Source organism: Drosophila montana, unplaced genomic scaffold (genome assembly GCF_035044405.1).
Source record: "Drosophila montana isolate Dmon_TW-CO22-7 unplaced genomic scaffold, ASM3504440v1 contig_3213_1, whole genome shotgun sequence".
Classification (NCBI taxonomy): domain Eukaryota; kingdom Metazoa; phylum Arthropoda; class Insecta; order Diptera; family Drosophilidae; genus Drosophila; species Drosophila montana.
Genome location: NW_026998093.1, coordinates 901411 through 919979, shown reverse-complemented (window position 1 = coordinate 919979; position 18569 = coordinate 901411). Strand labels below are relative to the sequence as shown.

Here is an 18569-nt window from a genome sequence, read left to right as displayed (position 1 = left end):
CTTGAATCACTTGCATATACATTTAAATAATTTCTAAAAATCAAATTTTATTCTCCAAATTTGACAGAAGTTTGAAAATAACAGCCAATATGATAGGATGATATCGATAAGTTTTCGATAATACCATTAACATAGAATGTTAGACTTAACAGTTACTTAAAAGATCATTTGAGCAGCCCCAGTTCATTTGAGCAATAACAGCTTTGAAGCATAAGTATGACAAGTAGACGCGGTGGTTCCTGTTAACGTATTAACATTCAAGAAGAATAACATTTGTTGTTGTTTTGCCGTCGGAGTAGCATGTACGTCGCGCGTCGAATGAAAAAATAATAATTTGTTTGAAAAATAAAACGACAACTGAATGCGCATACGTATATATTACTTGTGCGTTTCAACAATATTTGGGATATATGTACATGCATCAAACAGCAAATACACATCTGATTTGTGGCGGACGTGTGTGTGTGTGGGCGCGCAAAATCGTTAATTATTTTGATTAAAAGTGGAGAAAATAAATACAGAATTTGTGTATGCTTGCTTGTGAAATTGGCAGAGCCCTCCGCTTCTGACCACTCCGCGCCGGACGACATTCGCGAAAATAAACACAAAAATAGCAATATTCAATCCAAAGAACAACGCGCGTGTGTATTTTGGCTAAGACAGGAAGAGATCATTTGCCAAAAAGAGCAAGCAGCATACGTGCATATGTGTGCGAATGTGTGTTGAAGTTGCATGTGTGTGTGCATACAAGTAAATGTAAATAAAAAGAAAAGTGCAAAGCGAAAGTTCAATTGTGTAAAATCTTGAGTGTGCGTCAAGCGTTTGTTTAGCTTTTTTATTTGCTTGTATTTGTGCGTCTCGGGCAGCGCGCGTGTTAGATAAATAACGGCAGTTGCAACTGCCGCCGCCACAGCTCTCCACCCGCGAGACACATGCACAGAAACAACAACAACAGCGACAACGAAAAGAAAAAGAGCTGCAAAACTAAAGGCAAACGGAAAAGCAAGAGGCAGAGCAATTGTTTCAAGTGAATTGCAATAATTTGTGTTGGCTGGCCAGATGTGTTTAATAAATGATTGCGATTGCGCCAGTTGTATATTATTATGGCCTTGTTGAACAAACTGTTCTTTCCGTCGGTACCAGCGCCAACCGCAGCAGCAGCACCCACGCAAGCGACGCCATCGGCAGCGGCACCGCAGTTCTCTGCGCCCCAAACAACCCCAACAACAACAGCGCAAGCAACGCTAAATTATGGCCAAACAACAGTAGCGGAGGCGGCATCACGTACTCACGCCTCTGCCGGCAACAATAGTTCGTCGTCCGCAAAAGCTACGCAAACGTCCAGAAATTATCTAAGGTAAGTGTTTGTATGAATGTGTTTGTATGTAAATACACACACATGTACATACACACATATATGGAGACGTTTAAGTGCTGCTGATCGGCACGTGTCGTGTTAGGCTAACTCATCACGCACACATCTCTAACGACTGTCGGTAATGCCCAGCACCTGGCATTAAGTCGTCCGTTAAAGGACGGCGAAAACAAAGGCGCACAACCCCTGTGGCCGTTAGGCAGCTGCACATGCAATCAGCTTGTGGGCAAAAAAAATACAAAAAGTATTGGAACGATAGCATTTTCATTGGTTTTGCCTAGCCTTTGTGACTGCCAGTTCGCGACTCTCTTTATCTCTTCCTCTTTGTGCCTCGTACGCAAATTGGCGAACGTAAATGGGGACAATAACCCAACAAACATTTTGGCAAATGCTTCGATATTTGTCACGTACGCCAAAATGCAATGCTGCGGGGCCCCATCTCTGTGGGTTCGTATCTATGTGTCTGTGTGTGTGTGTATGTGGTCTGATATCTGTTGTAGTGCTGTTGGAAGTCAAAGTGCAAATCAAAGGTGCGCCCCCAGCCAACAACACTATTACTAGCCCGCGGCTGCGCTGCTGCTCTCCAATCGCCCCACTAATTTCGCCTCACGCTTTTATTGGTGTGGTGTTCGGCTAGTTTCGCTTCGTTTGTAGAAACGAGCTCTCAGTCTGCCACTCTCGCGCTCTCTTTCGATCAACGACGTCGTTGGGGTAACGTAGGCGTCTGCATGTGTTTGTGTGTATATGATTGTGTTGGCATTGGTGGCAGCGAGACGGCTGCGGCAACGGCGGACGTCAGGCGCAAATGTAAATAAAAACGAATCACATGACTTGCTAATCGGCGTTCACAGTCGCTGCCTGCTCTCGTGATTATTATGTCATACACATTTTGTTGTTGGCTTCGCCGCAGTTGGGTGAGGTATGTGCATGGCTGAGTGTGTGTATAAATACCCTTAAAGCGAAGGATATTTAAAATTGGACAGATTTGTCGAGTATAAGTTTATTCTTAGACTACATAATATGCAGTATGCTAAGTAAGGGTATCTAGTCTTCGCTCCGCTGCGTCACATGCAGTGCTCTGTTGTTTTGCTGTTAATTCATTTAATTATTATTTATTAGTGTTTATTTACTTATATATTATATGCTGAACTGTGCGCGTTAACAATGTTGATTTTTGACGCTTGCACCCGCCGTCAACGGTTCTGATTGCGGTCTCTCTTTGTTTGTTTGTATGCATGTTTGTTTGTTTGCTTATTGATTGTGCGATAGTGTGAGTATGACTCGTTCGATCAACAGCAACAACAACAACAATCATAATAATAATAACAACAGCTATTTCAATTGTTCACTTACAATTTGCATTTCCCATTCAGTTCACAACGTGCGCGAATCGTTTGCGCAGCGATTTCTGTTAAATCGATTAGCGCGATCAGCATGAATGCATATGTATGTGTGAGGGGGCTGGGACGGGGTGGTTTGATGGTCTAAATGCCCGATAAGGCTCGAAATATATAGCATATATCATCAGCATTTTGGCACTTTCAAGTGTGTATTGGCCAATTCGTGGCAACAGGGCAGATACACACACACATGCGTGTGTAGATATATATTTATGTACATATGTATTGGTATATGTGTGTATTTATGGCCATTACAGTCGCACTCTCTCGGTCTCAGCTGTTGCTGCTCTCCTTTGTTCGCCATCACGTGATAAACTTTTCACTGCTAATTAAATGCGAGGTTTTTGCACTTTGCTAAAATGTAAACTTCGAAGTGTTGGCAGTTAAAACTCATTGAGAATTTCTGCTGCTGCTGCTGCTGCTGCTGCTGCTGCTGCTTCTCCCTGCTGGTGGGTGGAGTGTAGCATATTAACATTGTGATAGGTCAGGTGTTGGGCGCTGTAAACCAAATAAAATTGTGTTTGCTTTTGCTGACAGTTAACGCTAATTTATTAAATTGTTTATATGGGCGTCACGCTTGGGTAAATTTCCATCAAGTTGGGCGCGTGTCTGTGTCGTGTGTGTGTGTGTGTTTTTGTTATCGTTCATTTCCATTTGGCTTGCGACTAAATTCTTTAGAAAATGCTCCTTTTTTATCACTCTTTTTATCTCTATAGTAAGTGTGCGATCGTCATTATTATAATAATAATTATTATAAAACTGGCTTAAACTGTGTATTTACTTAGCTGGCGAATGTCTGCCATCCGGCCGCTCCCCTCACACTGAATCATGGCCAAGTCGTGTCCATATTTAGACATTTGCTGACTGGCTAGCCAGCTGGTCACATGACTACACAGACCCGCATTCAATATGCGAAATTTAGGAGTTTGCGTGCGGGCAACAAAAAAAAAGAAGATAAATAAATAAATTGGTAAAACCAAAAACAGCGGCGCATCATGTATTTCAAAAGCGTCAAAACCCCTAACCCACATAGCCAAATCATTTGACAGACACACATTTATATATATATATATATATATGTATATGTATTTGGTGTGTGCTTAGTTATTAGCACGTGGTTAATAATTTTCGATAAATTTATATATATTTATTATTTATTTTTGGTGGGATTTTCAATGTTTACACAGTGAGTCGCCAGCTTTCACACGAATAAATCAGCTGAGCACGTGGCCATACATATCTCTATATAAGACGATGTCTATGCCCCAATTAGCACTCGATTGTGGAAATTTTATGCCAACAATCGTATTCATATTCATATTGTGTCTGCATATGGTATTGGGGGGGATCGTGTGAAATAGTCGATTTATTTGATTGCTAATCAAAATCGGCCAATGCGATGTCGCCGTCGTCGTCTCCTTCACACATAAATAAATCAATCTACAAATGTTATAAATAATTTGGTTTCGAGTCTCTTTTGTGGCTAGCCGAGTGCCAAAATTGATTGTAAATTGGAAATTCATTAAACTTGATAAGTGTGCGCGAATTGCTTTAACAAACACACACACACACTCGGACACACACACACACATTCACATAGGGCAACACATCAATCATTAGCGCTTCACTTCTGCCATATTAATACACACGTAATCCCCCTGCTTATGTGGTATAACTATCGTGATTTACATGGCCCATTACGAGATCATCTAATTTGCCGCTGGGCGCCCAACTGTCTGGTCACTGCCGGACCCTTCGGCCACATATCATATTCGCATACTGTGTGTATTTGTTAGGGAATTTTGTTTTGGCTTTTTTCTTTTTTAACTTGTTTTTTATTTTGTTATTTTTGTGCACCTTGAGCCAACACATTTGCTTCGCAGCAGCCTCGTGTCTTAGTGCAAACAGTCACCCTGCCTCTATTATCAGTGGGTATATATGCGACTTAAGCGAGTGTGTGTGTGTGTGTGTGTATTTACAAGTCTCGGTCCCGCCATCAGTAAATATAAACCTATAAATGGGCCATAGATCCTTGGTTGACTCTAATTATACCCCAAGCAGGCAGTCTCTGAATAAAGCTGCACTGCAGCGGTTCAAAAAGCGGTTTAAAGCTCTTTAAAAAGCTGCAATGGGATTAAATTATTTATAACTATAATCAGATTATGTCCTTGAAGCGGTTTAAAGCTTACCCTCTTTCCCTCTCTCTCTTATATGATTAAGTGAATGTATGTACTCATAAGAATATGTGCTTTGAAGCAGCTTGAAAGCTTTTTAAAAGTTCCTGAAACCTCTGACATGATTCAAAGAGTAGTATAATAGAGTATATAAATCTTGGACTGGTTCAGGCCAACTTACAGCTGCCAAATTCAACTCTGGCTCAAAAGTGCTGATCATTTAATATGCCCCATTTGTGCCTGCTGCATTTTACAGAGTATAATCACATTTAAATGCCAACGCTGTCGCCTTTGCCACTGTGGCTTCATGTGTGAAGTCTCGTGGTCTGCCAAGTCATATGAGTGAGTCGTCGCAGTTGTTGCTGTTGTTGTTATTGTTGTTGTTGTAGGGGACTGATAGCTGCGTTGTCTTCTGTCGTCGTCGTCGTCGTTGTTGTAGTTGCTGCTGCTGCTAATTATCAGTTAACAAAATTGCTTTTGCTTTTCAACAAGCAACGTCAAATTAGACATAATGCCCAAATGTAGAAAGTGCTGCTGTCAGCTGTAAATAAAAGTGCTAAGCACCGGCCACGTCAAGTTGGACTTCTGTTTAGACACGCATATCTCTGACATATAAATCAATTCCGACAATCAATGCGATATGTTTACATTTCGACTATTGAGGAATTCGGTACTTGAAATCTATGACTAGCGCCAACTTCAAGGAATTATTAATATTGCAATTGCACAATTCAAGAAGAAATACATTTATTTATAATAACGAATTCGGCTTAAAAGTATTTGCTCAGATTAATTACTCGGTATTCGGAGTTGTTTCTAGCCAGAAAGTCGCCATCTGGAAAGCTGATATTGTTTTTATTTCTTTGTGTTTCGATACGAAAAACATATATTTCTTATCTTGAGTTTAGTTAATATATCAATGTCAACATGTGTTATTGCTCAAGAAAAATCAGAAAATGTTTGACCCCTTTTTCAGTCATTTACAAATTGCTTTTCAGCTACAATAACATATGCATGCTAAGCAACTGTTAACAAAAGGTTATTTTCACTCGGAACAGGAAATGTGATTGCTCAGTGGCTTGCTTCTGTTATTTGTATGTTAACATAAACCTGATTATGTTGGGAAACTGTTTGGGAAATTATAGAAAAGTATAGTTGAGATATTTGCATTTGGATTTGAATATTTTTGACAATCGATGCTTTTAAGACACCTAAAGAGATATGATATGACATTTACATCTTGCCAGATATGATATGACATTTACATCTAGGCATGATTAATAGACTTCGAAATGATCAATCGACCTTCACTGCTTCAAACACTCTTGAAGAGTTGCCAGACATGAGATGCTTCCATCTAGGCATGATCAATCGACTATCTACGACTCTGAAAGAGTTGCCAGACTTTAGATTTGAGCATTTACACATGATCAATAAACTTACGCTATTTCTAAAACACTTAAAGAGTTGCCAGACTTAAGATAATCACATTTCGCTGCTTCGTAAGCTCTTTAAGAGCTGCTAGAGTTTAAATATTTACATCCAGACATGATCAATCGACTTTCTCAGACCCTTGAAGAGTTGCCAGACTTTAGAGATGTGGTTTTAGACATGATCGCCGATTCTAAAACTCTTGAAGGGTGCTCGACTTGAGACGTTAACATTTTGACATGGTCGATCAATTTTCTAAGACACTAAAAGAGTTGCCAGACTTAAGACTCTTTGCATAGGCATTTTGACGTGATCAATAGAGTTTCGGAGGTTCTAAAACTCTTGAAGGGCTGACAGACTTGAGATATTTACATCTAGGCATGATCAATAGACTTTCTAAGACTTTTCAAGAGTTGCCAGACTTAGGATAAGTGCATTTAGACATGATCGACAGACTTTCGCTGCTTTTAAAACTCTTGAAGAGTTACCATACTTGAGATTTTTACCCATAGACATGATCAATAGACTTTCTCCGCTTTTCAGCACGTTTCAACAAGTACATAAATCATTATTCAGAAACTTTGCTTAGTTTCGTCATCTCCATGTTGACTCATTCTGTACACAAATCCAACGTCACATGATCACAGGTTAGGTGGCAACTCCCCTCGGACGTCGCCCCGCCAGCTGTGCCACCTGCTCGTTTGCTTAACTGGTTTCTGGTTTGGCGCTTCTGGTTTGCGTTTCTCACTCTTCTGCTCTGTTGTCTTTTTAGTGGTTCAATTTTAGTTTTATTCATTAATCGATTGGGGGCGCGTGTCTGTAAGTGCGCGCGCGTGTGTGTGTGTGTGTGTGCCATTCATTGTTTGTGTTGATTTTTATTTATATTTGCTCTGTTTCAAGTGTCACTTGGCAATCAGTCATCGTCGTCGTCGTCGTTGTCGCCATCGTCATTTGCACATTTGTTTGCCAGATACATTTCTCATGTTATTGTGGCTATTACCTGGCCCACTCTGCATTGGGACATGACAACGTTGGCAATTACCGAAAACAACAACAACAACAGCAACAACAAAAGGGGCAACAAAGCCTTTTGCCGATTTGCTTTGAACTTGACATTCGATTATTTGCGCACTTGAATGGGCTGTGCTTGCGGGGGTGAAGGTCAGCGTTATCTTAATTTGTATATGCATACAAATGCATACATATATGTATTTAAATGTGTGTGTGTGTGTGTGCATACAATAGGTATATATATAAATATACATGCTCAAAATGGGCTGCATCTCATGATAATGATAGTCAATTTGCCGTAGCTTGCAAACAAAAAGAAAAAGGCATAGTTAGAAGTCGAGAATGCTAATTGAGTGGATACCCTGTAAACTGTGACAAACTTTCGAACTCTCTTCAATACATACGTAAATGAGTGTTAAGCTTAATGATCTTCGAATTATAATTATATAGATATTCATCGATATTATGCACTGGGCGGGAAATATCGTAAAAAAGGGAATAAATCCGTTTTGTGTATAGACGAGCATGGACACTATTTCGAATTGCACATCTCTAGCGTTTTCCTATCCATCTCTAGTAGTTCCTCATCACGGAACAGAACCCATTTAACAGTTGCGTAGGTTGAGTTTATTGAGGACTTGATCGGGTACTGCAACCATTTTATGGAGTTGAAGGTGTCTCCTTTTGCCTGTAACATAAATTTGCACAATTGCAACATATCGTTGCCCATATTTAATGGGTATAGGGTAGAAAATATAACAAAATATACCAAACGAAATTGTGCGCTGTGGACGTTGACGTCGCTGCCGACGCTGGCGTCGCTGCCGACAGCAGCAGCTTGTTGTCATTTTCATTGTCGCTCGTTGGCGTTGGCAGCGACGCCATCGTCGCCATCGTTGGTTGGTTTGGTCATGTGACTTGTTGTATGGAGCAACTGGTTGTTTTTGTTGCTGTTGTTGTTATTTCTGCTGCTTTTGCTTTGTTGTAGTCGCTTTGGAAATCTGTTTTTATTTGCACGCTCTCTTTCACATACACATACACACACACACGCACACGCACACACACACACATACATACACGAGGAGAGTCCATGCTGTGTAATATGATTAACAGATGTTGCCGCTTGATTTGATTATGGCCACCAATTGCGCCTATATATAGCGACATATACAGTTATGTATGTATATGTATATGTATGTATGTCAAACTAAATCCAAAGGGCTAATACATAATTCAAGCGTTCGCTGATAACCAGCAGCATATCAATCAAAATTATTGTTCAGCTGCCCCTGCCCCATTGCCTTGGCCCAAAGACGTCGACGGCGACGGGGCAGAGCGACGCAATCTGCTCGAGTGGCCACTGGCCCAGAGTAGCTCTCCAAACATGAAAACATATATACACACATATATATATATATATGCATATATGAGTTAATGTTTTTCTTTGCATGTATTTGCTTAGTATTGTTGCCTTGTTTTTCATTTTTTTTGTTGCTCTCTTTTGTTTCGCTTGCGTAGCTGAAAAAAGCATGTGATCCCAGCGTATGCCAAGAAGCAGAAGGCAAGATCACAGCATGAGCACAAGAGCGGGTGCGAGAGCGAGAGCGAGATATCAGTTGTGGCTGCATCTGCACCGAAACCAAAGATACCCTTGCACAAAGCTTAAGTCAACAAAAAAAAACACTTGTAAATATCATGAGTAACAGCCTTGGACCTGGGTTCGATTACCCGGTGGTGCAAGGCTAATCACATTCCGTGGAAGAGTGCATCGAACGCTAGACAACCCTGATAGATACTCTAGAAAATTGATTTTCATAATCGCATAGCCGTAAGTTCCCGGCTATCTATAATCTATAAGCAAAAGAAAAAGGTCGCACTAAAAGCAAACAACTTTTGATTTTTTTTTTTCTTATTGCCTTTCATTTAAACTTTAAATTTCACAATTGGCTTACGATTTATAATCTGCTGACACAACTGGAACGTTCCTGATAATAATTAGCCTAGGCTGGCAATAAATAGTATGTGTGTGCGATTCTCATGGGAAATTTATAACGAGCCTGAAGGTTTCTTAGTATAATTTCCTTATAAATCTTAAAATAGAATATCTTCAGTTTTCATGAGAAGGTTTTTAGCTATTGATTTTTTCCATGAGTACCTGTGGAGCACAGAGATATCATCTAAATTTATAAATAAATAAAGTACTAACTGATATCTAAGAACTCTCTGTATATGATTGCTACGGCCTTAGACTGATAAAGAATATGTATATATATATATATATAATCAATTGGATCGCATAGGCTATCAAAGTATAATCCACCCTTTGTTATAAATAAATAAAAACCAATTGAACTTGAAGCAAAAAAAAACCCAACTGAATGAAAGTACGTAGACCCTGGTGATAAGTCAAAAATTTAGCGATCCTACGATAATTATTTGTGCACATTTATTTTTTATTTTATTTTTTTTTGCTGATCGACGCCAGGTGACAGTTGACAGGTCAGTGGCAGGTCCATCGCTCAAAGCACGTAGACCGGAAGTCTATTGGGGGGAGCAAGGTCTAACAGTAATTGACAATCTTGCACTGATTAATTGCGATCTTTGGGCGCCAGTCGATCCCTCTCGCTCTCTTTTTAGCTAATCCATCACGAATGTCTGACTGTCTGAATGTCTTTGCCGTATTATATTCAACACTCACAAGATATTAACACATCACGCCGGACAAGACAATAATAATAACAAGTGGGGGCACATGTGATGCTCTGTCGGTGCGTCGCAGCTGGACGGGAATCATGTGAGCTCGCGCTCGCTCCTCAATTGATGCCCCCGTGCCCCGTGCCGCGTGCCGTGTGCCCCGTGTGCCCCATGAGGCAGCGGTTGGCCCGCGTAGTCGCAGTCGTCGCCTATCTGCATAAATATATCTCTATATATACATATATATAAATTGACTGTATATCTGCATGTATGTTTATAAGATATAAGTGTGTGTATATATATATCGATCATGCGAGTACTTGTTCGTACTCATATTCATACGTCGCGTTTGCCCCGGTGGAAGGGAGTGGTGTAGGGGGGGGGAGGGGGGCGGTTTCGCTACTCGTTTGTTTATCGTCGTTTATTTAGTCGACACTTGGACGGGACGATCCGATCCGATGCGATGCGATTCCGATTCCGATTCCCATTCCGATTCTGTTACGATTCGTAACGCCTTGAACTTCATTTGGCGTCTAGCATCGCGGCCATAAAGATTGTTTTCCATTGCGAGCGCGATCTTACGTTTGTTTTTTTTTTTCTTTTTATTTTGCAAATGCAACGGTATTCGTAACGTAACGGTATCCAGTTCTCGTTTACAGTGTTGATAATCAATCTCGATATTTATCGATTTGCAGCGTCTGTTTATTGAGCATAGATCCGCATGCATACGGCGCCGTTTAAGCATAGGTAAGCCTCCGGCCTGAATTCCGGCCTCAATTATCATATTGCCGGACTTTTGGGTCTTTTTGAGTACAAACGGGCCGACCAATGTGTGTGCGTGTGTGTGTGTGTGTGTGTGTGCGTTTGTGGGGCCAGACTCGTGATCCAGTCGGGCCCACTAACTAATCTATGTATGTGTACACAGAAATTTCCCCCGTCTTATCGCGTTGGCATAAAACAAAATGAAGCAATAAAACACGTTGCCCGCCTCCACCAGAGCAACCCCCTCCCCCCCCTCCGACCCCCTCGCACCGCCATACCGCCCAGTGCTACAGTCATAAAGCATGCACAGCAAAAATTCGTTAATTATAGCGCTAATTTAGGCAGTTGGCGTATTTTCAATTTAGCGCTACTTATTGTTAGACGAGCCATTTATAAACCCACTAAAAATAAATTAGCTCAAATCTGCGACGTTCACATTCAAGTGGATGTGACGAAATAGGTGGAAACGACGAAATAACGGTATTCCGGAATCTTAACACACTTCCAGCCCAATCCAAAATAATCCACAAAGTGCCCAAAGTTCAATCCAATAAACGATAATAATTCTCTTCGATCGATCTTATCGGGTTTTGCTATTCGGTAGCATCGTAAAAACTTTTGTTGGCCATCATCGAAATCAAATAAAGTAAAAGCGAAAATCATTCAAAGCCATATCCAATTTGCGGTCAGCGGCGGGGTATTCGGGTTGGGGTGCATTCGGTGGTTTGTCATGAGTAATCGTCACGTGCCGAATGATTCTATTCTATTTATAAGGCGGACACAAGTTACCCAAATGACCCACTCGACAATGAATAGCGCAAAGATGTGCGCATTATACACAAATTGCAGTCGCTCGACTACAGAGACTGAGAGAGAGACAGGGATTGAGGTGAAGACTGAGATAGAGACTGAGAGGGAGACTGAGAGGGAGACTGAGAGAGAGACTGAGAGAGAGAGAGACTGAGCTAGAGACTGAGATAGAGACTGAAGTAAAGACTGAGATAGAGATGGGGACAGGGACAGGGACTGAGACAGGAACTAAGATAGAGACTGAGATAGAGACAGGGTCCGATATAGAGACAGAGACAGAGATAGAGACAGAGACATTGTAATTGAGCGGATTGTCCGTGCTTTTGTTTGGCAGCTGAGCATTTGTCTATTGATGGGGGCGCATCTGAGTCACGGATCACATTGTGATCAACAGCTATGAAATCACATGATAGCATTGAGCTCATCTAAACATCAACATCAAGAACTTATTGGCAGTTAATCTTTGTATTCACTTTTTCTGATCCCTATTCGTAAATATGGATAAATATAAAATAGTAAACTATTGAAAAGTTAAGCCCAGCCAGCAAGTGTGTTTACCTATAATTCTTATACTAAAAAGTAAAATTGGAATTTTATAAAAATATGACAAAATTATTTCAAATTTTCTTTATTTTATCCTGTGAAGATTGTGTGAATTTTTATCCTATTTACAAAATCTTCACAGAATAATAAAAAATGAAAACTTGGAATATTTTTTACATATTTTCAAAAAAATTCAAGTTTTATTCTGGAATAATATAAAAATATGAAAATATATATTCAAAATTTTCATATTTTTTATCCTGTGTGCATTTTTATCCTATTCACAAAGTAGGATAAAATAATTAAAATTTGGAATATAATTTCATATTGTTTTATATTATTCCAGAATAAAGTTTTGAATTTTTTATATTATTATATTATGTGCAATTTTGTTTAAGCTTTGCTAATATGTACATATTTAAATGGGGAAAATAAATTGTTTAATTTAAGATCTAAACTAGTTCAAATACTTAAAAATTTAGAAACAAAGCTGCGTGTAATTTTAAAAGCTATTCGCTTCGAACCCGGGATTCTGATTTATTTGTTAATATGCTCAAAACTTTCAACTCAAAATCAAACTGATTGCACGTAAATCAACCGCTAAGACTCGATTTTACAAATTTTTTAGCTTTCAATTAAAAAATGTTTGTAGCTAATTCAAATCTAAAGCATAAACTACTTGCAGCCTTTACTTTTTGCGCTTGCAGCCCTGTTTTAAACAAATATTTATTTTTACTTCAACAAATGACCTCAACGAGATGCAATCACCCAGTCACAATCCTTACGTGGCTTGGCTTGAATTGTCATTCCATACGTGGATGCTCGAGACAATGCGGGAAGCATTTGATGCGTCAGCCCAAACACGTCATCATCTCTTTGTTTCTCTTCCTAATTGTCTCTCTTTCTCTCTCTCTCTCTTTCCGATTGCAGCCAATTCCCCTTCGATGCGAGCCAGGTGCGCGTCCTGCTCTATAGGGAGGACGACAGTCACGGCAGGCGTCTGCTCTTCGACTCGCATGCCCTGCAGAAGGTGACGCTGAAGGAACCCAACAACGGCAGCAGCAGCAGCAGCAGCTCGGGCGGCAAGTTCCTCAAGAATGACAAGTACACGTCGCTGCAGAATGGCAAGATTCAGGCCAAGGCACATTCCAACAATAACGGCAGCAACCTGATCGAAGTGTGCCCCGAATATGGCTACAAGGTGAGCAGCTGCCTCCCAATCCGAAACCCAATCCCCTATTAATCTCGAACCATTATTCTGTTGCGCAGCACAATCGTCCGACGGGCGCGGATATTACGCCCATTGGCGAGATGGTCTTCGGCTCGCTGGCCATGTCCTTCTGCGGCACCGCGCTCAAGGTGCACTGGCTGCCGCAGCCGGCACGCATACTCTGCTCCCAGGTGTACCTGACGCCCACGGGCAACGCAGCTGGCACGGGGACGGGAGCCGGCGGCGCTGGCAGCCACTCGCCCTATTCCACGCTCTCGATGAACAGTTTGACGCCGCGCAGCTCCATTTGCAGCGAGCACGGCTCCATGGATGGCCTGTCCATGAACTCCTTCTCCATGCCGTTCAGCGTCAGCGTCGGCCGGCACATGAGTCTGACGCCGCCGCTGGATGTGCCCACGGCGCCGGATCAGCAGTCGCTGTCCATTGCGGACAGTGGGCCGCGCTTCTCCTCCACGTACAGCAATGCCACCGATTCCGGTTACTCGGCCAGCGCCAGCGGGAGTGGCAGCGGGAGCGGGAGTGGGAGTGGCACTGGCGGCGCCTATTCCAGCGGGGATCAGTGGTCGTATCAGTATTCCACGCGCAGCAGCTTCGGCAGCGTCCTCTCCGACCAGTCGGAGGCGATGCGCAAGCTCAGCCTGGACGATTGGGCCTTCTATGCCAGCTCGCCGCACCTGGACGAGTTCGCCAGCGATGGCTGCCTGCAGCGCCGAATCTCGCGCAATCTGCGCACCTCCTTCGAGTACGAGCATTCCAAGAACGATTTTATTGGCTTCTTCAGCGACAACTACGCCGGCAACAGTGCTCCGCCCAATGGCAACAATTCCGCTTCCGCTGGCGCTGGCGTCGCCGCCGCCGCCGGCGGCAGCGAGGGAGGCGGCATGGCTCCACCTCAGTACAGGCGCGCCAGCTACTGTGCGAACGAGTCGCGCAGCAATCCGGAGATGGGACGCCGCCAGGCGAATCTGAGACGTCGCCCGAAGCTCGGACTGGCCGTGTGCATCACCATGAGCGAGTCCTTCGAGGAGGAAATGGAACTGTTCTGCAGCGAGCACATTGCGCTGCTCGAGTCCATGCTGAGTCGTCTGCGGGCCAGCACTGAGCACGCCTACATCAATCACAAGAACTTCTTGCAGGTGCGTCGCCCTGGCAGATCTCAAATATATCTACCTACTATAATACTTTTTCTTGTGCAGATCATGTTCCAGGCCTGGCAGGATGCGCAGCGTTGGTTCAGCGATCTGTTTACGGCGCCGCGCATTAAGACGCCCGTCTGGCTGAGCATCACCACGAGTGGCAGCAAGTACTCCAAGACCGTGGCCGAGCGCTTCATGAAGGAGCTCTGCGATCTGCTCTCCTTTGCCGACACCAAGGACTCCAACTTGTAAGCCGAGTGAACGGTCTCACTTCTTCAGCCTAATCCTAAGTCTTATCTTTTGTTTATGCCTTGCAGCTTCATCAGCACCATGCTGACGGGCATACTCACGTATCATCTGGGCTGGGTGGCCACCGTGTCGGCCTTCAATAGCTCCAGCTCGCGTCGCTGCACTGCATCGGCCTCGTCGGCGGCCATTGAGCGGCGCGCCAAGCTGCTGCAGGTCTCCCAGAAGCATCCGTACAATGCGCTGTGGGCACAGCTGGGTGATTTGTATGGCGCCATCGGCATGCCGCCCAAGCTGGCGCGCACCATCATCTACGGCTCGGAGAAGATGTGGGTGGACAAGCTGCTCAATGTGCTCACCTACTTCATACGCTGCAGCGAGGTGCGACGCGCCGCCAAGCGGGAGGACTTCAACAAGCAGCTCATCAACGAGCTGGTGATCAGCCAAAGCGGCCAGGAGCGGCACAAGAGTCCGCCCGCCATGCGGCGACGTGCTGCGGCAGCTGGCGTTGGCCTCAGTCGCACCACCACCTGCAAGCAGAACCTGAATGCCATTGTGGATGACGATGATCTGCAGCAAGAGGATGAACTGGGAAGCGGGGATGAGGAGCTAGAGCTAGAGCTGGAGCTGCAGCAGCAGCAACAGCAACAGGAGGAGGATGCCAAGCTGATTGGCACACTGAAGAAAAACGAGATTCCGACGGTGCTGGCATTTCGCGACTCGCACTTTGTGCAGCAGGAGCTGCGCATTGGCAACTACCTCATGGACACGGGCATCGAGAAGAAGGCGCTGCTAGCGCGGCAGGCCCAAAAGTACTTTCGCACCGGCAAGGATGGGCGCATACGTTTGACTGTGACGACGCCGGAGAACGTGGAGATGTGCATGGAGGAGGACTCGAATGCCGGCTCCGTCGGCACCGGCGGCAGCATTGACGACGGCGCCATCGAAGCCCTGGAGTTCGATGAGAGCCGAACAGCTGCAGCAGCAACTGCAGCGGAAACGGATCCGAATCCAGCGTTGCCCTGCAAGAAGAACTTCTTCTGGAACATAGTGCCCACGACGGGCGTCAAGGAGGGCTTCAGTCTCAGTGATCTCGCGAAGCTGCAGCAGGGCGTCAAGATCATAAATCGCAAGCTGGAGCGCCGCAGTAGCAGTTACTCCGTGGAGAACGAGCCGCCGTCCGCCGGCAACGAGTCACTGGAACATCTGGGAGCGGATCGCCGTGTCTCGCATTTGTCACTGTCGGATCTGATCACACAGAACAGCATGGGCAAGAGCGATCGCATGACGTGGGGCATTGAGCCCATCAAGGAGAATGTCAGTCTCGAGGAACAAATCCACTTTGATCTCTGCCAGAAGCTCATCGAACGGGAGCACGGCATCTGCCGCCAGACCTCAGCGGACAATGGCAATGGCGTTGTCTTCGTCCTGGGCGACAATGAGCCGCTGATAAATCTCAAGAAGAGCAACGAGGATCTCACCGATGAGGCAAAGCCCTCAATGCTGTGCGCCCTGCATCAGCGCACCCATGACGCCAGCATGGCCAACAAGAAGCACTCGGGCATGAAGTTCAACTTTCAGCAATATCCGCAGATTGCGACGAACTACATGAAGAGCAAGAATCTGGTCATGTCCAACTACGATCTGCTGATGGACAAGGTCAGCAAGCTGGAGGCCAGCGAGTCCCTCAAGTCCAGCGACAGCAGCGTCACCCTGCAGCAGCAGCAACAACAACAACAACTGGCGGCCAGCAGCAGCTCCACAATTTCGCCAGCGGCTGTGGGCAGCGAACGTTGCATCGTGTGCAACAGCGGAGGCGCGCTCAGTGGCGGCGCCACGTACCAGACGCCCTCCAACGCGACCGAGCTGGAGTTTGAAACGGACGAGGTGCACTGCTACAACGAGAGCAGCAACAGCTCCAGCGCCTTGCAGCCGGTCAACTCGGCTGCCTCCATCGATACGCTGAAGTCGATGCCGGAGCCGGCGTCCACGCCCAGCTATACGCGACGGGTCCAGGCGAAACGTGTGAACTCGCAGCGCAGCTCCGTCTCATCGGTGGCCGCCAAGTGTGCGGCTGTCAATGAGTCGCAGCAGATGCTGAAGCTGCCCGTGCCGGGCATCAAGGAGCTGCCGCAAGAGGATGAGCCGCCCGGCGACAAGCTGCGCGCCGGCTTCATTCCATCGCTGATGCTGAGCGTCAGCGATCACTACGTCTCCGACATGGTGCTCCAGGTGAGGAACACTCACAATTAAATCAAATTAAATGCATGACTAACAAATATTTCTTTGTATGATCTTGCAGGGCACGTGTGCACCGCCGTTTAAGTGGGAAATGAATCTACGCGAGGACCTGGCGCTGGCCGCACGTTCCGCCTCGCTCATCTCACAGCCGGCGGAGAACATTGCCATTGTGGCGGACATGGATAAGTGGGATGTGCGTCTAATCTCATCGCAGTCACAGCAGTTCCCCTATGCCGGCGGCCAGAGCTCGCCGGTGGGCATGTCCCAGCTGGTTTCCAGCATGCTCGAGACTGTCCAGGCCATGCACGCCGGCGGCATACCCGCCTACGACGTAAGTCCTTCTCAATGTAGACAACTAAATGGATTTAGCTAATCACAATTTGTATATGCATTTGCAGTGCCTGTCCTTTCTGGAGTCCAAGCTGCAGGAGATCTACATGCAATCGGAAACCTTGGCTGCATTTCTTCTCGAAACGGATCCCTGCCGTCTGGGCGACATTACGACACCGCTGCAGCTCTCCGAGAATGATGTGCCGCTGCTGCTCTCCATTGCGTACATCCATACGCCCAAGATTAGTCGCAAGTGCGGCATCAGCTTCAGATGACAAACGCGTCTGGGCCGGACCAACAATCATTGCCAAAACATAATTAAGAGCCAGTTCATCAAGCTTCATCCTCTCACGCATCATCCAAAGCGAAACAAGCGAAATACTCCAGCGAATTTTCATTTCACTGACTTTGTGATATATATATATATATTTATATGAATAATAGCGTGTAGTAAAAGCAGGTTACGTTAGTTAGGGCATACGGCAGCTTAACATAACAAACAAACAAACAAACACTCATACTCTATAGAAGTCGCACCTGTCATCCATTATGGCATTAATATTAACATTTATAATTATATACCATACCATAGCATACAACGATATAATTTAGGGAACCCACTCATCGCAGTCACATGAAGAAGTATTGTAAATTATTTGATTTAGATTTAGTTAGCATGATTGTGTGCACGATTTAGTAGCACTCGGGGCTGCTATCGATCGATATCATGGTATCATGTGCTCGAGCTACTCGTAGTGTTTGCATTAGATTTAATAATTTATGACAGCAATAATCTATTAATTGATTTAATTATATTATTCACCTTACACTGCGTATACATAAGTTTATATTGAATAAAGTAGGGGACCATCGGTTAGCATTCGACGATTAACTACACGTACATAAACACATGTATACCCAAGCAATGCATTAGCTCGCATAAAAACTTTTGAAACAAATACAAACTGTAAAAGCAAAAATCAAATATTGCGTGTACTTCCTTTAAATGGTAAAAAGAGTCGAAAAGGCGAATCTCTCCAAGATCGGACCATCAACAGCCCGAGATATGGCTATTTTTAAAATTTTTGAAAAATTTTAAAAATTCGAATATCTTAGGCAAATTACGTCCGATTTCGGAGTGATATGGCTTGTTGGACTCGTACAGATCCCGTCTATCGATTGGCG

At 44.4% G+C, this 18569-nt stretch overlaps 1 protein-coding gene across 2 annotated transcripts; it reads left to right on the top strand.

Moving 5' to 3' along the window:
- Window positions 1-88: 88 nt before the first annotated feature.
- On the top strand, window positions 89-18369 carry LOC135432779 (uncharacterized). Of its 2 annotated transcripts, none has more exons than XM_064688606.1 (7): window positions 89-1357; window positions 13131-13401; window positions 13470-14567; window positions 14628-14815; window positions 14885-17045; window positions 17116-17385; window positions 17453-18369. In XM_064688606.1, the coding sequence occupies exons 1-7, from the start codon at window positions 1104-1106 to the stop codon at window positions 17657-17659; spliced, it is 4449 nt and encodes a 1482-aa protein (XP_064544676.1). In that variant the 5' UTR covers window positions 89-1103; the 3' UTR covers window positions 17660-18369. The 2 variants fall into 2 exon arrangements, with proteins under 2 accessions (XP_064544676.1, XP_064544677.1); XM_064688607.1 differs by lacking the exon at window positions 89-1357 and adding an exon at window positions 10792-10832.
- The last annotated feature ends 200 nt before the right edge of the window (window positions 18370-18569 follow it).